Source organism: Cupressus sempervirens, chromosome 10, assembly GCF_028749045.1.
Source record: "Cupressus sempervirens isolate cs-2001-9-10 chromosome 10, ASM2874904v1, whole genome shotgun sequence".
In the NCBI taxonomy this organism is placed as follows: Eukaryota; Viridiplantae; Streptophyta; class Pinopsida; order Cupressales; family Cupressaceae; genus Cupressus; species Cupressus sempervirens.
Window position 1 is genome coordinate 565,954,400 of NC_143127.1, and position 21,971 is coordinate 565,976,370.

At 34.2% G+C, this 21,971-nt stretch overlaps 1 protein-coding gene across 1 annotated transcript; it reads left to right on the forward strand.

The window, feature by feature from the left end:
* The first annotated feature begins 4,587 nt into the window (after positions 1-4,587).
* Positions 4,588-10,608, forward strand: LOC149535140 (putative serine/threonine-protein kinase PBL11). The gene is made up of 4 exons (XM_089805171.1): positions 4,588-5,819; positions 6,975-7,259; positions 9,704-9,820; positions 9,977-10,608. Exons 1-4 carry the CDS (start codon positions 5,256-5,258, stop codon positions 10,349-10,351), a joined length of 1,341 nt encoding a protein of 446 aa, XP_089661297.1. The 5' UTR covers positions 4,588-5,255; the 3' UTR covers positions 10,352-10,608.
* The last annotated feature ends 11,363 nt before the right edge of the window (positions 10,609-21,971 follow it).

Consider the following 21,971-nt stretch of genomic DNA (forward strand, 5'->3'; position numbering starts at 1 on the left):
GTCTTGAAATATGTAGAGGAAGACATTGGAGGAACATATTCAATTAAGATCTCATTCTTTTCATCCAACCCTTTGCTACTAAACACCTTTAGGGGTTCACTAAAGAATGCATCATCAAAATACTCATGAAAGAAATCATACATCTTGAAAGTAAAAAAAACTACTCAAAATGAAATGAAATGCAAATATTTTTGTATTTTTCCTTTTAAACAAAAACAAAATGCAAAAACTTAATAATACAAGATTTTTTTTGTATTTTATGTTTATAAATGCAATGCATATAAATGAGAGATCTAACTAGCAAGATCAAATAAGGAGGGTTCACATCGGGTTCACCAAAATGTTCAGGGGGAAAATGGCATCAAATGTAACAATGCAAACTAGATGTAATAAGTTTAACACTTTCTCCCTAAGCCATTCAATACAAGAGAAGAGGGGGCTTCCAAACATAACTCTTAATAAGCCCTAGGCTTGATTAGCATAACCCAAGTGTGATAAAGGGATGCTAATATGAAACCTAAAGACTTACCAAGGAAGTACACTAGCAAGGCCTCTTTCATGCAATATTATGTGATTAATTAGGAGAAAATGAGATCTAAATGATGTATGCAAGATACTATAGATTTGAAATGTACACAAACAACCCAATATAGATCCCAAAATAAGTAAATATCAAAGGACAAAATAAGAGATGAAGGACTAACCCTAAAATGTGCTTGGAAGAGTTTCTTTTTCTTTGAAAACAACATATATTAACTTGTTTCTTAATATCCAACTGTGGGTTCCTGAATGAAATAAAAAACCTAGAGAAACTCATAAACTAATTTTCTAGTCAAGGATTAGAGAACATGTCAACTTGCTATTTTGGAATAGTTTCTGCAAGGTCACTACATTCTTGGAGCATTGTAGAAAGGTTGACCTAACTTCTCAAGAAAGGTCCCATGGAGTAATTTCTAGATCTGAAATTTCTAATTCGATATCCTACAATCCTATGACAGATATGGTGTGTGTGGGTGGCCATAAAGGGGTTTTCCTTAACCCCTCACTTTGGTGATTTCTACCTCCATAAATAGCCATTAGAAAAGATGTTGTGTGTGTATGTAGTGTATGTGTATCCTAGATTATAGATCTACAATGTTGAAGTGCTAAAATGTCAAGAATCTACTCTATGAGTGAAACCCTAGCATGTAATGTGCATGTAAAATATATAAAGGTGCAACGAATCAAATTTGAATATAGTGTAAAAATCATACCAAACCCCCAAGGATAAAGTACTTTAACTATCTTCAAGATCCCCTTGCATCTCCATGATGATATATTGTGCTTGAATGATTGATGTAGAATGTTGACCTCACTTCGCAATTAAGAATAAGAAATCGACCCTTTGCTTCCACCTTGCAATTTCCCTATGTCAAATTGGGGTGTCCATGTGTGCTTGTCTCATTCTATTATCATGTGGGAATGAGGGATTTGATGTCCCTTTACAGTGATTTTTTTGAAATTACCTTGTGTGAGCCGACTATAATGAGCAGGATTTTATCGAGAGAGTAAAATAGAACTGTGCCCAAAATTACAGGATCCTCCTAAAATAGGTCAATGTCGATCAACCTAGTCTAGAACAGGTTGACTTGGGTTGACCTAGTCTGGCATAGGTTGACCTGGTTTGACCTAGTCCAAGAGGTTAGACTCCAGAGTCTTAGTGTTATAGTTTTAGAATTTGTAGGAGTTCCGTGTGTAATGTGTGTCAAAGTTTGATAATCTGAGACCATTTATGAGATATAAGGCCTAGAAGGAGAAAGATTCTTAGAAACTAGATCTTATTTCGGCCAATCTACAAGAAAAAGGGAAATCAAGGAGGACTTATTAGTTCCTACCTCAATTTCATCTAGGAGAAAGAGGAGGAAAGAGGGAAACTGTGTGCCCAAAGAATTGTGAAATGCAAAGATACAAAGATGAGCTAAAAGGTCATAAATTAAAGCATATTCAATTTAAGATGATATAACTACTCCTTAAAAACCTAAAATGAAATGCTATATTGAAATTGATTTGGTTGATTATGAAGAGGAGAATGATGGGAGTCGTAGGAGGTCAAGTATATAGGCCATGAGTTATGCAAGGCACAAATAGATGGCTAATAAGCATATGGGTACTAGTGAGGAAGAGTCATTGGTTGAGAGCCAACAAAAAAGAGGAAGCCGAGAAGAAAGGAGATGATAGTTAGAAGATATTATGCTCGTAAGGAGGAAGATAACAATGATGATGAGAAAGAGGAGGAGACCTCGAACTTTGAGGTGGGGAAAGATAAAAAGATCAAGGAGACCAATCATGACTCTACACACATGTCTACTATTTTCACTTCGAACACCTTTGACTTCAATTCCACTACCCATTCTCTTACCCAAACCACCAAAGACACTTCCCTGATGATTGCTACCTACCCAATGAGGACAAAGAAAAAAGAAAAAGAAATGGTTTCTATGAACCCCAATGTGTTGTAAGTTCATGATATGGTGATACCAAAAGGAAAATTTGTTGGTTGCCACGAGTTGTGCCATACTGTGGGAGACACAAAATAGGCGATTAAAGCTCTCAAAGTCCAATTTACTGCTCTGGATGAGAGCTTCAAGACATTGCTCGGCTTTGTGAGGAAGGTGACTCATGTATCGACTACCACACTCCAATTGTTCCACCAGGAGGAGGAGGATGAAGGTCTCAACATGGAGGACTCAAACAAACTACATGGCTTCCTGCTAGTTGACCCACACTCTAATTATTCCACCAGGAGGAGGAGGATGAAGGTCTCGACAGGGAGGACTCAAGCAAACTACATGGCTTCCTGAGAATTGATTAGGCCAAGGTCTTACAGGCAAAAAAGGGAAAGGAAAAGGCTAAAGTTTTAAGCCTTTATTGTTTTATGTTTTATTTACTATGCTTTGGTTGTGCTTGGATGTTCTAGTTGGTAACTTTCTGGAGTGGCTAATAATGACCTTAACAAGCTTTAATAACTTTTTGAGTAGTTGCAGTTGGTACGTTTTAAGTAGGTATAGATGGTATGTTTATATCTTTCTATTAATCAGAAGACCAATGCTCTGGTTGCTAGTAATTTTGTTACTATGTTGAATAATAACTTGTTCTAGCTGTGTAAGTTTTGGGGGCCCATATTTTTGATACGAAGGGACAAGTCTGTGAATGCACTGGTAGTTTAGTTACTGGTTATATGCAGTGAATGATTTAATCATTGTTTTGTTATAAGGGCCAACCCCCTAATTTTTGGCCGGTTTAGTATAAAAAACAAGGATGTTTCAAAAAAAATAAAAATTTGGTGCACAAGAACACTCTCATTAGATTTGTGAGTTTATCATCAATTTTAGAATTAAATGTGCAGATAGAATTCACAAACCCCACTTACTTATGCTCAACCCTTTATAATGAATAAAAGAGACTTTGATCAAACATGTGAGCATCACCTAGATCCAATGAGTGCTAAGTGTTCCATTTATTCTCATGAGAGATGGATTCACGTTGAATCACTACTCATGAAATATGGGTCAATTAGTTTGACTCAAAAATCACACAATTAAATCCTTGATAGCAATATCACAATTTGACTTCTGTGGAAATTATCTCCTACTTATCAAAAATTAAAAGTTTTATCAAAATATAATCTAAATAAAATAAATTTATAGAAGTATTTGATATAACGACAAGTGAGATAATATTTTATAAATAAATAGTTTTTTAAAATTTAAAATTTTGAACATTTAAATTAAATTTGATAATTTTTTTCTATTTTTTATAAGTAGGAGATTTGGGGACCTAGCTTTTTCTATTTAATTTCTCCAATGTGATATTATTTTTCTTTGTAAATTTTAAATCACATTAGTCTATAAATTTTAAGTGTATGGATTAAATGAGGATAGTATGAACTGAATAAGGATAGTATGGAGGAAAAAGACATTTTGAAATAAAAGTACTATATATATACATTTTTAATTAAAATGTATACTAATTGTTATTTATATAAATACTTTATTTAATAATAATAATAATAATTCAAGTTTCAACAAAGATATTAATTGTAAATTTATTTAAAATAAAAAAATTTAAATTTAAATGTATGGATTGTAGGAGGATAGTATGGAGGAAAAAGATATTTTGAAATATAAGTACTAATATAAATTTTTTTAAATTAAAATTAAAATCTATACTAATTATTATTTATATAAATATTTTATTTAATAATAATAATAATTCGAGTTGCCAAAAAGATATTAATTGCAAATTTATTGAAAATTTAAAAATAATATCAAACATCAGAACATGCGTTACTCATTATTAAAAATTGTTTACTAATATTTTTATTTTTAAAAATTATCTTTACATACTATCCACTTTATTAAATTTATGATAATGTTGATAACCATATTTTTCTATTGATAAGTAGGAGATGATTTCCACAGCTAGTCAAATATGATATTTTTCTATGTCTAAAAAGTAACAAAAATATGATAAATTTTTTATAAAATAAAGTCTTACTTTCACTGTTCACAAAAATAAATGCAACGGCACAGGCGGCAACAATCTTTCATGGTTCATTCAAACTGTTTGGTCTGAATTGACAATGAATGCACTGGCTTTTTTTAGTGCTCTGTTTAACGAATTCAGCCGGACAAAATCAGAGATAGGCTTACACGCAATGTGAATCAGTCTGAGGTCCGTGATGATCATTAATGTCTCTTCAGATTCACGCAGCTTGATATACGGAACGATACAGATTCTTCCCAAACACTTTGGAATGAATTGGCAATACTCGTGTGCTTCCCCAATAAATTTTCACCTCCTTGAATGCGTCTACTACAGAGAAATCGCCGTAATTGGTGGTAATAGAAAATCAATTTTATCACCTAAACATACCTTTGTTATATAAAGGTCAAGGTGAGAGTCTCAGGCGATTAATCTGTTCTCTTTAGGTAAGAGAGGACAGTTTTAAAAAAAATGAAAATTCACTTTCTAAGATCTGAATTTGTGAGAAGATTGGTGCCCTGGTTCTAGGAAAGACATTGTGCTACTCAAGATTTGTGCATGAGAGCCGAGATTTGTGCTCCGTGTTGTAGGAAAGACATTGCCCTATATTGAGGGTTTTTAAGGACCGTGCCCTAGTTTTGGGTTTTGTAGGGTGCTCTGATATTGTGGACATTATTAAAAATCTTTTGCCTTCAATCAAAGTGTGAGGAAGAAGGCAGTATCCAATTCCAATGGCTTGTTTCGGAGGTCTAGAGGAGGAGGACTTTGCAGATGCCAAGTTGAAAGGCTTGATAAAGGGAAGCAAGTCTCTCAAAATTAGGGATCCGTTTGTAAAGCCCAAAAGCAATAATATGTGGAGCGGAATTCTTAGCCTAACCAGCAGAGTGAAAGAGAAAGAGAAGGGGGGTGACGATGAAGTGGAGTATCGTTCAGCTCCACTGCCAAGCAAAGGGGACATTGCCTCTTCTCCGCTTGCTCTGCCTCCTCCTCCTCTGCCTGTCCCTCTTCCGCTCCCATCTCCTCAAAGAATGGGCCCCAAAGTCCATGGGGAAATGAGGCGTATGAACAGCCAGCGCCAGCGTAGTGTAGTTGCAGTTTCAGAGCCTCAGCCGCTGCCTCCTCCCAAACAGCAGCTCGCCACATTGCGGCCTTTCACTTGGGAAGAAGTGGCCACAACCTGCAACAATTTCTCCAAAGAATTCTCATGCAGAGATGGAGGCGCAGGGCCCGTTTACGCTGCTTCCTTGTGCAACACAGATGTAGACATTACTCGCACTGCCTCGCCCATCTCTAAGGTAGTGTTCTTTCCTTCAATCAACAAGTTGAATTTTGGCTTCTAGCCCGCATTAGTCTCTGAATTTGGTTGTGTCGGTACCAATGATTGTGTTAATTTTTTTTAGATTAACGTTTCAGATTATATTTCCTTTTAAAAAATTGAAAGTGTTAACTTTATTTTAGATCGATGTTTCTGAGCATATTGAATTTTAAAGTGTGAAATTTATTTTGGATCGATGTTTCTTTTTGGATCTGACTGTTTCAAATATTAGTGGATCTGACTGTTTCAAATATTAGTACTAATGTTTTAGATCATACTATTGGGTTTTGTTTTTGAATATGTTTGTGTGAAATTCATATTACACTAATACTTCAGATCATACTATATGTTTTTCTTTCTGAATTCAATTGCATCATTAATATTTCAGATCATACTTTATGTTTCTCTTTGCCAATTTTACCGAATCATCAATATCACATACTTTATGTTCATTTTTTTTTCATCAATATTTAGGATCAGACTAAATGAGTCTCTTTCTGAATTCATTAATGTCAATTTTATTTTGCATCAATGTTTCTGAAATCACACTTCATGTTTCCCTTGTTTCTCTTACTAAAATCATATTTCATGTTTCTTATTGGAAAATCGTAGAAGAGAAATTTACTTTTTTTTGGATCATACAATATAATTCTTTGAATTCTATTGTTTCAAATTTATTTTGATTCAATATTTTAGATCATAATTAATGAATAATAGAAAGTCCTGATAATTAAAAAAAAGCCATAGCTATATAAAATAAGCTGTTAACTGAAAGCAAAGTTAATTTTTACCAAACTTTCAGCATGAATTCTTGATGATATGCATGATTTGTAATAGAAAATCAATAAAAAATTGCTGCATGATTTATGATGGAAAACAACACGTAATTTGTGAAAAATCACTTAACACACACCATAAAATAATAGATATAATTTGAAACAGTTATATAAAATAATTCTGAAACAATGGAAACTAAAAACCAATTGATATTTTGAACATCACATCTTTAGACTTCAATAATCTCACATCTTTAGACTTCAATTTGTGCTTTAAAGATTATATCTCTATTTATAGCTCTGAAGATTATCTCTGATTTTGTATGAATAACGACCTTGTCATAACTTTGTTTCCAAAGTCAGCTCGAAAATGGGTGGCGGAGTTGAGGTCTGTGGCGCGACTGCAGCACCCTCATCTTTGCTCTGTGGTGGGATTCCATGTCCACATTTCCCCTGCACAGGGACAAACAAACCCCAAGTCGGAACAACTTGTAATTTATGAGAGGATGACGAAAGGTACTCTGGACCGTCTCTTGTACTCTTCAAATGCCCCAGAATGTGTTCTGGATTGGCCTTCCAGGCTTTGCATCGCCCTCGGTGCAGCTCGAGGCCTCGCCTTCCTTCATGATTTGTCTCCCGTTGAGGTATGATTCAATATTGCTCTTCATTTTACGTTCCCAAGTTCTCTGAATATGTAGTCCTGCACTGCCATTAACATAAATTAATTAACCTGCCAATATAAGAGAATCGATTAGATATGAAATCATAAATTGATTAACCTGCCAATATAAGAGAATCGATTAGATATGTATTTTATTTCATGTTTTTGAAAAATCACATTCAGTGATCTGCTTCCAATTCGATCTTTTACATCAGATGATCTATTTTTCATTGAATGTTTCACCCTTGGTGATCTGTTTTTCATTCAACTTTTCTCATCATATTGAGGGTTTCACTCTTTTTATGATGACGATACATCAGGAAGAGGATTTTCTGAATGTGATGACACAATTGAATCTAAGTTATCAGATATCTACAATTCTTGTAAATACATCCTTCTTCTTTTAGGTTCTGTAGACGCTAAAAAATGGTTCGCATCTACGACTTCATCACTTTTTCATATTAATTTGTCCCATTTTCTCATTCTACTAATTTTGATCTTTTGGTCAAATTGACCATATTTCGTCATTTGTATCCCCTTTCGTATCAATTTCATATCAACTCAGAATCATGTCAAATCAATTCGGAATCATATCAAATCAACTCGGAATCACCCCAAATCAACTCGGAATCACTCGAAATCGGTCCTAATCGATCCAAAACATATCAAACATCTCAAATCAATCATCATTTATTTGCTCCTAGGCATTGTTGTGGCTTTCAGTGCCTTGGAAATCTATCAACTTATCAATCTTATCAATCTGACCTTAGTATTGTCACGGCTCTCAGTGCTAGGTCAAACTATTATTCATGTCATCCAATCTTTGACATTGTTGAGGCTTTCAATGTCAGATCATGGCATCATCAACCATTTTAATAACATTGACAATGTCCGCCGATGTTATTATGATCAAATCTTATCAATCAATGTCAATTTTGTAGCATTTACAATGTCGGTTAAATGTTACATATCAACCAATTCATGTCATGTGTCCTTGACATGTTATCGACTTCAATCAATCAATCTGATCATGGCTTTGATCTACTAGTCATCATCTTATTCCATATCCATCATCATTACATTTTCATCAAAGGATACGGTCGCATTCATTAAATCAATTTGGCTAATCATCTGCTAATTTTCTCTATAGGATTAAATAACCCATAATTTAATCCTATTCTTTTTAATTATTTTTCCCAATTATCATCCTCAATTAATTAATTTTATTAATTAATTGATTCATTATCTGCAAACCATGGAAATTCTTAATTTTCTAAGTTCCATTTTTCATCATTAAATCCATTTTCTACTAATTCTTATTTTGTAGAATAAGAGGATTTTTAATTCAAATATTCCATAAAATATTGCGTCATCATGACACTTGGATGTGACACCTCGTGGATCCTCCTTTGACACTTGGCTGAGATTTGTCATAATCAAATATTATTACCTCTTACGCATGTCCCTATTAGGCTTATTCGTCATAGATTCTTGGCTTTAAGTGGGTTGAGGAATCTTATGACGCGTCATAGATTCTCTTCCAAATTTGACTCTCATGTGTCATAGAATCTTACTTTTGGCATATTCCGTCATATGCGTCATAGGAATCTCTTGCCACATCGCATGTCTCTGGGTGACAAATCCAATGCCCTCACTTTGAGTGTTGATTATAAAATGAACACTCTTTCTCTCATTTTGGCCTCTTGGATCCGAATGCTTAAGTTTTGGAAGTCCAAATCTTTGAATCTTTGAGTCGCTACTTCTTTGCATTTTGCATTCTTGCTCTCACATTCAAATCACAACTTCAAGTATTCTCACGACTTTATCACTATCATAGGCTTTTGCTTCAATTTTGTGTGCACTATAGACAACTTTGGAGCTACAATCATTTGGAGAAGAAAGAAGAACATGGGAGCTACAAACGAAAAAAAGGGTTTCTATTGCTTTCTCTATTAGTTTGGCTTTCATGGTAGACTAGTGGGTGCTAATATATGATTATTGAGTTTTGTGATTTGCTCATAGTATGTTATGCATTTAATCCGTTTTTCTGGTCCTACAAGTTCCATCATATAAGTATTTTTAGTATTAATATTTTGAATCATATTACATGATTTATTATAAGAATCAGAATGTAAAAGAGTCAAGGAGAAGATAAAATCAAACTCAAAATATAGTCATTTCCTTAACTTTCTTGCATTCTAATAATCGATCATGAAATATAATCTGAAATGTCTGAAGCTTAAAAAAACTTACGCAATCGATTCCATAAAAATATACAATTGAATCTGAGAATACTACAGATTTCGTGATCGACTCATACTGACTATAATTTAAAATAATGTTTTAGTGCACTTTCCCTCTCTATCATGTCATTAGTATGTGTCAAAGTTAAAGATAACCTACTTCTACCTCAGTAATGCAAAACAGGTGGCGTACAGGTCCTTCCAGACAATCAACATTCAAATCGACAGAGATCTCAATGCCAGACTTTCGGATTACTGCTTTGCAAAAAAGCCCCCAAAAAATCCCGCCATCGCCAACAGAGTAATGAGAAAAAAAAACCCTAATAACCCCAACTACCTTAAATTCATTACATTATTTTTTGTTTATCTGAGATTTCATGATCTAAAACAACAAATTTAAACAAAACGGACACAATTTCCTCAGTAACCCATTCTCCCAATTTCTGGGCTGTTGCAGGCGGAGGCCTACTTAGCTCCCGAGACGCTGAAAGACGGCCATGTCTTCCCCAAGAGTAATGTATGGAGCTTTGGGGTTGTGATTTTGGAGTTATTAACCGGCAGGCAAAATATGGACACCCGATTTCCAGAAGAAGAAAGAGATCTAGTGACATTATGCAGAGAATTGATGGAAGATGAAAGGTCAATGCACAAGATAATCGATCCTCAGCTTCAGGGGATGTACCCGAGTAGAGTAGCGAAGAGGGTATTCGATTTGGCTCACCAATGCCTTCAACAGGATGTCGTGCAACGCCCCACCATGAAAGAGCTTGTCAATGATCTCAGATCCATTGAGAGTAGCAGTCGCCTTCTCTTTCCCAAGACGAATTGTTGATTCATGCTTGGGGAAAACGCCATTCATGGGCTTTTTTGGAACACTGTAAAGCACCAGTCATCTACAACAGAATTCAATAATTGTAAAATTTTGCTCTCATGTATATGTTTTTCAGGGCTTTCAAAACTATGATGCAAGGATTAAGAGGTCCCAAGACCTGCAAATTGAGAAAGCACTGCAGGGAGGGAATAGTTACCAGAGTATTTCCAAAATTTTAGTCGAATCTGCTTATAATAAAGATATCAAAGTTGTTTTTAGTGGGTAAGGCCTATTTATGTGTGATCTTTTATCGGGTTTAATGTTGGTGTGGCATGTTATATATATATATATATATGTATAGATTTGATTATTTATAAGTTAAAAACTAGCACTTAGCATTCTAAAAGAGGTGCAAGGATACAACGATAGGTGTTTGATTGGAAAGCATAAATAAAGATTTACATAGAAAATATATTAAGTGTATTAAAGTGTAGATATCCAAATATTTATAAGTCATTCTTGTACAGAGTAGCATCTATTTTTGAAAGACCCAAAGTTATAGTAGGGTCCTATTGTGATTTTTGTTTGCCTTCCTAAGAAAGCGCAACAATCAAATGCATGGGAAGACATAAACAAATATTGTATTTGTATCTTTAAATCCTCACTTTTTTATCTTCTTGATCATTAGGTGCGAACCTATAGATCAAACATTGATATAATTGTTTAAGCAATAAAAAAAATCATGAAATGAAGAAGGGGGATAATATAGTCTATAGTACTTTGAAAGTGGGTGTATCAGTAACTTTAGTCCCCAATAATTATGGTGCAAGATCAATGGTAAGTGAGCACTTTTTTTCTTTCTAATAATGTTGTAAATTCTTTTTTCTTTTGGAGTGGTGATCCAAAGTGAAGTCATTCTCTCTAGAGAAGCCTTTAGGGATTTGACTCTTAAGAGTGTTGTAAAGGTGGTACCTTGTCTTTTAGTTTCAGCTATATTAATTGTGGCTTTATATACCACTAAAACTTTTATATTTGCATATAGTTCATTTTTATTACATATATAGTTCACTTTTATAGTTCCTAACTACACAATAGAAATTGTTCGGAAAAAAGTACACTTTCATAAAAAAAATTGCATAAATATGAGCATAGTAATCATATCAATCACATAGAATGAAATATCTTATTTTGTCTCCATAATGTATACTATTTCTAGTTTGAGGAATTTGATAGTTTGGTGAATAGGATAGGTATTATCTTTGATGGTACATGTCTTTATCCTTTTTAGATTGAATAATAAAAGGAATAAAATAGTGACCTAATAACTAGTTGTAGATTGACAAGCTAGGGAACAATAATTGCAAAAACTTAGAGACCCATATGAATAAAGTATAATCAAATGGGCAAGAATTTTCTAAGTGACTATTTTTTATTTTGTAGAAAAAGAGAAAAGTCCAAACTAGAAAATTATGACATGTTTATGAAATAATATAAAAACATGATTAAGGTTAGAATAATTATAAAACAACATGTGTTACAAACTTAATGGTATGCATATTAAATGAATAAAATTATACAAATAGGAAGCCTTGAATGAACACTAAGTCATAGAACACAAATATAAGCATGTAACTAAATAAAAGCCTATACTCAAGCATGAATAATGACTAACATAACATTCAACAATCATATTGTCTTAATATGATCGAATTACCCCACTTGTCAATTATCAATGACAATGTCATTATAAAAAGCTAGACAAAAGTAGGAAATGATCTAAAATAAGGGGATGTTGAAACATGTTAATCAAACATGACATGTGTGATCTTTAAAGTAGTGAAATGGAAGAAAGGATAACAAAATTAAAAGGTACATATAAGACACCTTTCCATTAGATCTGCAATTGTATTGTGAGTTTGTTATCAATAAAGTGATCTTTTAATGTGTGGTTGGGTTGTTCCCTTCAATTTTGAAAGGGTTTTCCCAAGGTAATTTATGGTGTTTAGTGTATCTGTTTTAGTTCTTTCTCATTGTTGTTTATCATTTAATTTTTGAACATATATTTAACAATAGCTCTGTGTAGTTTTCTGCTCATTTTTTCATAAATATCATCATACAACCAAAGAAGGTGAAGATGACAAAGGATGATTTGATAATTAACAACACCCTTAAGTCATAAAAAAATATTACTAATAAATTTAAATAAAAATAAATAACAAATTAAGTGAATCTACATAATCCAAAAAAGAGTTATAAACTTGTGAAAATATCAATTTAGCTATATATAACACTAATTTACCTAGAAATAATTTAAAATTAATATAGTGAAAACTACGTATTTCTATGGTGCACTTAACTTTTCCAAAAATAAAAAGAAGCTAGTGTAATATATTTCTACCTAATTTAATGTAGAAATAATATTATTTTATTAGATCTAGGATGTAAGTAAATAATGTATGAGCACATCTAACATGTACTTTTAAATTGTTTACATGAATGAAAATTCTTTATGATTTTGTATCTTTTAAAAGATTTTTAAAACTTCAACTGATTTCTTTCCATCATAAGCATATTGGCAGAACAATGGTTAGAACCTTGGTGAACTCTTATTTAAGAAAGTGTCTTAAATGTAACACTACATATCCAGAGATTGTTTCAATCAAATTAACTTTATGAAAAATATCATTGTAAATAAATCCTATGATGTGAAAAAGACTTTAAATTTTAAATTTATGAGAATTGATTTGAAATTGAAGTATATTTTTTTAATAAATTTGGTAAAGCATACATATATTTTGTATAAGAATAATAAATATTGAAATTATAATAAATTCTTTATTATAATTTCATCTTACAAAATGTCACTTACAAGTTAAATTATACCAATGATTCTCTTTGCTTTAACTAGAATGGTTGTCCACACAATTTCAGAGCTCCAATTTTGGAACAAGCATAGAGGATGTTGTCAAATATTGTGGAGTGCTGGCTTTGACAACTACCAACAACATTCGATTGAAAGTTTATGAAGTCTCTTCAACAATTATCTTTGTGCATATCTTGCAACTATTGCATCGGAAGACACACATTTCTTTGACGCATAATGTCAAATGGTTCACGTGCCTTGTTTGGCTATGCCCAAAGTTTGCAGGGGCATTTACCATGTTGGAAATCTAGATAGTTAAACCAATCATTCCATAGATACATTTAGGCGAAAATGCACTTCCTTTACATTGTTTTTTCAAACTTTTAAAAAAAATTCTAAGTCCTCTCCTTCGTAAGGAAGTGCATTTTCATGACTGTATAGACGTTGCCTACATTTAGGTGTCTCTATTTATATGATTGTTACAATCATATATGTACAATACTTATCAAGTTTTCAAAGTCATGGTCCTCCTCTATATGGGTTATCAAATTAGGGAGAAGTCTAGGGTTTGTATATAATCCTCCCTTTTTTCCTCATAATCTCCTTACCTGTCCAAAATTCTATCCGTTATAGACTCCTAGTAATGATCCACATCATGCTTATATTGAGATTCATTCTATTTATCTTCTTCATCATCTCCATTCACCAATTTTATTTTTACCTCTTCAAATGCTCATTTAAAACTTGGTAACATATTTTTGAGCTATAGCTCATCAAAATCTTCAGAGAAATACAAACAATTTACTGTTAAAGTACTTAATTTAGGAGAATTTCTGAGAATAAAGCCCAACAGGGAAACGTCTTCTTCACCCCAATCTCATCTTCCACTTCTATCTTCACGACTCTTATATAGCTGCCTGATCCAATACCCAGTAGAAACAAAGCCTAGATGAAAGTGCTCTAGTGCTTTTGCATTTGATTAGCATTTCACCCAGAAGTCGTCTCTTTTAGTCATTATGTCAAACAAGTTGCAAGCGTTGTTTGGCTATGCCCAAATTTTGCAGGCGCGTTTACCAGACCACTTCCATTACAACTTGATGGATCTTCATGCATTATTCTGAAGCTCCCATTGTTCTCAGTGCAATAATCATTCGCACAAAAAGAAGCCATAAATCACCCTCCTGTAGGACAAAATCACTTGATTTAAAATGATGTTGGTAGCATCTCAGACATAAATCTCCATGGAGGTCATAATTTGAGTTGCAAGATTCTTCTATCATGGCTGGGCAATGTAGGGGTGAATGCAAAATAAAGATGAAATCAAATGAATCCATGTACGTTCAGGCTGGTTAAGTCAAACCCACTGACAAAAAGCAGGCACTTAAACGTGCACGTCACCTTCAACTTTTAAGTCACTCAAACCATGATGCCAAAAAACGTGGCTGGAAAAATAATCAAAAACCATTTTCAAGCAATTGTTTTCCAATGTGGGACAACTTCCGATTGGAGCCAACTCCAATAGGAAAGCCTATCAGTTAAATATATATGTTTAGAATATATGTTTCATGATGAAGTTCTTCATACAAATTCATATAATGCTTATTTGTTTCATTTGGTTAGCTCCTTTCATCTATATGCCATCAAATTAATCTAATTGAAACATTTTAAAAATAACTTATATTAGAATGCATGCTCTACCCTCTTTCTTCTTCTCGTATGATGGATATCCCTCCCTTTGCCCCTCTTTATCTCTTGGCTTGTAAAAGTCAGACTAACCCCTACCATACCTACAATGAATTGGATCAAAATCAAATCCTTTTTGCAAGACTTAACGCCCTCTCTTGCATATAACGACACAAATCAAATCCTTGCCATTAATGTAGTAATTATTGCTTGAATCAAATTTTGCATGAAGTCAAATCCTTTTTTCTCTTGTTGTTGGTGGTTTTGTGTTCCACCTATGTACTTCCTCGTCCTCTTTCCAGGGGTACTTACTTTCTAGTGGGGGATTTGTATAATATTTTTTTGGATACATCTATGGATTTTGAAATTTTGGATAAGCCGGTTGATGCGTTGTAGATGTTGGTAGACACTTTGTAGTTCTCAGGTTTTTGTAAGAAACACCCTTCTTTTGCCTGAAATCTTAGATTGGATCAACGTTACCTAGAACACTTTGTCTCCTATTGTTGTTTTCCAAGACTTTGATCTCTTTATGATTGGCTTAAATTTTGATATAGATTGATTCAAGGGATTTCAAAATGATGTTGTGAGACCATAATCTAAGGAACTAAGCATCAAATTTTAGGCCATCTTCATAATTTTTCTTAATATTATCTCTTCGACTATGGATCTTTATCAGGTAACCAACAATTTTGTGAAGCCTCGCTTCTTCAAAAATCTAGTTTAGACAACCCTCCTTCATGTTCTCAATTAAAGGAATGGACAAAACTTGTCAAACCTTGGTCACATGTGGTAAATGGTTAAACAAACAAACAAAAGGGAATTATCGAACAATAAATCAAAATTCAAATAAGAGAAAAACAAAATAAAAAAGGGAAGGCTGTGAATACCATTATCAAAGTGTTGGAAGGCTTTAGAGGAAAAGAGAGAACTGACATTCTTGCAATCAACTTTTTCAGAGACAAGTTGAAGTGGACACATTGTATTCAATAATACAATAGAATAGGTTAGAGGTTGGATGGAGAGGACATAAACATAAAAGTAAGTTTGAGAAAGCTAGAGGATAAGAATGTTATCCTTAGAAATAGAGGGCTTCTCAAAGGAACATAGTTCTATCTAGATGAAGATCTAACCTTTGCTCAATAAGAGGAGCAAAGGAATGTTTAAAAGTAAAATCAACAAGATACGAGGGCAAGTGAGCATGGCTAAAAGTGGGAAAGCTCAAATCAATGAGCATTTCTCAAGTTAGAAATTAGAAATAGAGGTCCCACAAGATTACTTGAATGTAATAAGTTGGAATTGCAAAGGCTATTCTTTAGAAGAGGTATTGGGTTGGGCCCATAGCAGAAGGGAAGATTTTTTTTATTTGTGTTGAAACACATAAACATGATGGTTCTATGATCCCGAATTTTGGAAGTTAAAATAAATTTTCGATTTGGAACATTAAGCATGAGACAAGTTAAGGACATGATAGAATCACTTAATAAAGGAGAAGTGGTATGGAGTGGTAAAATTTGAAAAAGAAGATCCAAATAAACAATACATATGGATGTTGATAAGTTATAACAACAAATGAGACAAATTTTAGATTGGTTGCTTGTTACTTTGCTATGGAGAACTCAAAGTTATACAAAAAAGGGAACTTAGACAATGAAGATCTATTTGCTTCATTCAAAAAAAATATCTTATTCAATATTTTAGGCAAACTAATGCTTGTTGGGGACTTCAATGCAAGGACAACCAACAATCAGTCTTCACATTTGAACAATGGCGAAAAATCAGAGAATAATCCATTATGGTTGGTAGGAGGTGATCAACCTTGAAAAACAACTTCACAAGACAATAATGGGATGTTTCTCATTTTGGGGCATAATTATTGGGGTTGTGTACTTTGTTTGACATGTTTATTTCCAATGGTATGAGAGACTAGAAAACTTTGGCGGTGTAACTTGCAAGACATACAATGGACAAAGTGTGGTGGATTACATTATTTGCTCACACAATTTTACTTCTATAGTGATAGAGTTTGGAATTGGGGAATGCCTTATAGAGATGAAATCTAATCACATGCCCCTCTCTATAAATTTGTCTTTGTTCCAGGGAATTCACATGATAAACATGATCCCCATAAGTAGAAGACAACTATTAACAAATGGAGAACCCTCATAAATCAAGAGAACATTGTCATATTCAACATTGCTCTTAAACAAAAACTTCTTGAATGATGAAAGGGCCAATATGGAGATTGGGCATGCGCATAACAACTTGTTGATTCCCATTATGCACAAAGCTTTAAAGATGTGTAAAATATCTTGCATTAGGAAGGGGGTTGCAAATACATTTCCACTAAATCTGTGGTATGACGAAGAATGTAAGTCAACCAAGAGATTTATAAAAGGGAAAGAACACAACAAATGAATCAAGAAGTTATATAAAAATTGATCCAATAAAAAAAAGAGGTTTATGTTTTTAAAAAAAGAAGCAACAAGAAGGTGCTGGCTCGTGGTACTAGCAAACATGCCAATGACATCACATAGGCCATGTCAAACTCAAGACTAGGGGTACTGACAAAAAATAAATAAAAGATGAAGGCAAAGAGGCTAATGTCCAAATAGAGTAGGCCAAAGCTTACATCACAAGGGAAGGCATGAGAGAAACAACCAAAGCTTACTAAAGAACACAAAGGGAAAGCCCACAAATGAGGACCAAACTCACACCACCAAAGATAGATGGCGTGGGTTCGTTCTCTACCTTTGGACAAATATCTAAGCGAGATTATCCTTAGGCTCCCCAACAAAGGATACCCTAATAGGGTAGTCGACAACATAATCGCCAGAGTGTTGAAGAATTTGAGCCACGCCAACAAAACCATGGTGCAAGGCCATAGAAGAATAGGGAGTAGAAGTGCCTACTTGGCGAGAGGGCTAAGCACTAGTAGTGTAGGTGACAACACTAGGAAGACTTGAAAGAGCTATTGAAGCTAGTCCATGAGTGATAATTGCGGCTAGGTCATAAACAACAACAAGTACCTCAACAAGAACTTCCACAAGAATAACATCATCATCAACAGTCTAGGAGCCATAAGAGGACCCCAAGCGGGAGTCATCCACATGAATAGTCAAATGGTCAAAACAAGCAACTTTCCACCAAGTAACAACACCTTTGTGGCACAATAGAGCACAATTTGAAGCCAAGTGACTGGTATCAAAACAACATTGACAACGAAAGGGGATAGGCGAAAGTAGCAAGGCCCAAGGTTTTCATAACATCATCAACCTTCAAGATCTGCCCAAGGGAGTTCCCAATAGCCTCATAGCAAGACATCTCCCAAAAATGCAGTGGGACATTAGGAAGGCAAACCCATACTGAACACACATTAAGTGGTTTTGTAAGAGGGTTGAAAGAAATTATCTAAGGTTTGGTAGAAAGGGAATGATTCCCTCGAACCCACATCTTTCTCATGATAAGATCTCAATTTTTAGAAGAAGAGAAGGTAGCAATAAAAAAACCCTTAGCACATGGGTAAATCTCAAAATCACCAGAGACAAGGGGTTTCCAACTATTAGTTATCCAATGGTGAAGATCAAGGAGAGAAGGCCAAAAACCTACAAATCTACACACCAACCCATGTTGCTGGTAATAGTTAATATTCTCCACCACTTCAAGGCCACAAACCACCACATGTGAGACCTTCACACATGAAGTGGGATGAGTTTTCAGTCTTGAAGGGTCAATAGAAGAAAACTTAGTAGCATGAGCATAACTCTTGTTAAATCTGACATTAGTTTTGGGAGGGAAGACCCTCCTGCATTTCCAACATTACGCCCAAGGTCACCAACAACAACTGCCTAAGAACCTACAAAAGCAACAGGGTCCCCTGAAGTAGGAGCCAAAGTAGCAGCAAAACCAAAAGCCAACCCTACGCCAAAAGGAGAAGTCCCAACATGGGAGATAGAAGCCCAAGATGAATAAGAGTAGCGACAAAAAACCCACATTAACGACAGAGACCAAAGGCACCAACTCCACCAAAGGATCACCATTAACTAAAGAAGGGGACAAAAACCTAGCAATGAAAGCATGGGGAACTAGAGAAAAAATTATCATCAAAAGAGGTGTATGTTAATTTGAAGGACTTAGGAGGGAATTAATACATCTTGGCAAACACATTCCCAAAGACTTCTAGAAAGAACTACAATAGAGAATAATAAAAATTGAGAATAATATCACATATGATTGATGATTAGAGTATGCTGAGTTACGTTTTGGGAGGATGCATAAGAAGAACCCTCCTCCCATTGTAAACACCTCGTTGAAGCTCTTCATTGTGGATGGCATCAAATTAGGAATAAGTAAATTTGCAAGTGGTAAGGAAAGTGACATTGACAAGCTTCAAGATGAATTATAAATTGTGGTGTTGATCTTCTTGCCCCTCACATAAAAGGACTCTTCAATAGTGTCATTCAAGATTATTTTTTAGTTGATTGGACCACTAGTGTGGTCATACCTATCTTTAATTGTGGGGATATCAATAACCCATCTAATTATCAAACTATTATGGTCAGTCCTCTTTTCACAATTTTTTTTTGAAGCATGGTGGAATGTAGAAGTGACATTCGGGTAGAAGGTGAAGGAAAAGGAGCAAAAGGGAAAGTGGATTTAGGCTTAGGCATCCTACCATTGATCATTGCACCATTCATTGTCATCTGAAAGAGAAATTTTGGCAAAATCTAGGGGAAGAAACTTATTGTTTTTTTGTCAATGTTGAAAAATCCTTTGACACAATACCTAGAGACAAGTTGTTGAAAAAAATGGAAGAATCAGGCATTTTGGATGTGCATAGAGCAACAACGCACCAACCATTTGAGAGAATTAAGGCCAAAACTAGAACTAAAGAAGGAATTTCCAAATACTTTGGTAGTGATAGTGGTGTTAAACATGGATGTCCCTTATCTCCCACCTTGTTTGGCTTATATATTGATAAATTAGAATCCTAGCTAGACAATATAGATGGTGAAGGGGTCCATTTGGCAAGGTATGTGGTGAATCTAATTTTATATGCAAATGATCTTATCTTGATATAAAAAATAACTCAAGGATTAAGAGATTATTTACGAGCTTTATAGCACTTTACGAAGTGAGGATGAAGGTCAATACCACCAAAGCAAAAATTATGATTTTTTCTTTGAAGAGGAAGGACAAATATGTTTCCATCCTTTTTAAAAGTAGCCTATTAGAAACTGCAAAAAGATACATATACATGGGGATTGACCTGCATTATAGAGTCAAATATAATACTTGTAGAGAAAAAATGATATCGAGAGGGGGGGTGGGGGGGCGGCGGTGGTGGGGGGGGAGGGCAAGGGGAGGGTGTGGAGAGCATCATATCTACTTCAAAATAGATGTAGAAATGTTGAAATTTGGAACTAGAAAACTAAGAAAATTCTTTTTGATTTGTTAGTCACCCATGTTTTCCTTAATGGTTGTGAAGTTTGTTGAAGTTGAGGAAAACCCAACCTACAACTCCCAAGAATCACTTGCATGCAAACACCTGTCACAAAAAGAGATAAACAAAGGTATGGAGGCTTGAACTCAAAGATCCACAAAAGATGAGACATTCTTAATGTACAAAAGATGAATTTCTATTAAATCAAAAGTGAATGAATTACAAAGAGAGATCAATCGTTATAAAAGGAGATCAAAACCCTAAAAGGTAACTAGCCTAGGTTGCATTATAGTAATTAATTATTATATGCCTATAGTTTAGCTTATGTAAAGTAGAGATAATAAGTGACTAAATAATTAATTCAAAAATGATTTAATTAATAATAAAATGCCTTATTACTCTAACACCCCCCCTCACAATAAAGTTAGGGATTAGCTAGAAACCTAGAAACCACTATTGATAGCAAACTTGGGCCCTGGCAACAAGGCCTGATGAGGTACACAATCACAACCAATTTTTGTAAAGTGGAGAAATAGAGAGAACCACATGGGAAAAATTCTACTCTAAGAAGAGATGGAAAGAATGCTAAAAGACTAGTGAAGGACTACATAAGCCTCCAAACTAAAGAGTGTCCTAGAAGATAGGAACAAAAAGAATAATCATGAAGAACACTATTGAAGTATGAAGTTGCAAACATTGTCAAACAATTGTTCTGAAGAACCTCCAATGAATAGAACATGACAAGGCAAAGAAGACTAAGTCTGAAGAGTTCATTAATCAAAGATGGAAGATATTTTTATGACCTCCAAAAATAGGAATGAAAGAGTGTCCATATGGTAAATGATCCATCTCACCGAAATGAATAGGTGCCTAGCCATTGGATCCACCTAATACATAGGAACAAATATTGAATACATAGCTCACTCTATTGGAACTAGAAGGCATTAGAACCAACATAACCCCCTTGTAATGCTAAGAGGTAAGACATGTACACTAAAATCGAATGCATAAACTCCTTCAGGATGAAGAACCAAGAACATCAAGAGTGCAGAAGAAGTACAAATACCAATAAAGACATGTTTAATCGACATATCATGAGGTCAATGTCATGGAAGGAACACTCACTTGACAAAGATAAATGGAAAAAATAGCCAACATGAAACCCCCCAAGGCACTTTATAATGTAGTGTGAATACAAAAAGACAAAAATATGCGTGAGATCTCGAAATGTAATGAAGTGGTACTTTATCTCAGTGCATTTGCATAAATGCATACAATAGATGTCTACAAAGATTAGAAGAGACATAAGGCTGGTACAATAGATAATACAACCCACAACGATTCATCCTAAGTAAAGAAAATGATCCTTGGACTTGAAACAACCAAGATATCCACCATCATGCAAAAATGCAAAAAACTAAATAGGATGTCCCTCGAATAGAATCTGAAAAAACAACTAGCATCACTGGAAAGAGCACAAAACAAGGTTTCCAACAATATAAAGTTTTTCCAAATTAGAGACCAAGTGCTCAAGATATGTCTCCTAGAGTGAAAAAAAGAACTAATGACCTTGACAAAAAAAAGGTCATCTAAAAAACATCAAAACTAAAAAATAGATGTAACATCATGATGAGCATGGAACTAGCTTTCTGACG

Bases quoted from the DNA above. Each gene is read 5' to 3' on its own strand.
- LOC149535140 (XM_089805171.1), top strand. From the start codon at position 5,256: ATGGCTTGTTTCGGAGGTCTAGAGGAGGAGGACTTTGCAGATGCCAAG. The intron at 5,820-6,974 runs GTAGTGTTCTTT...TTGTTTCCAAAG, and splicing joins CTGCCTCGCCCATCTCTAAG to TCAGCTCGAAAATGGGTGGC. The intron at 9,821-9,976 runs GTAATGAGAAAA...GGGCTGTTGCAG, and splicing joins ATCCCGCCATCGCCAACAGA to GCGGAGGCCTACTTAGCTCC.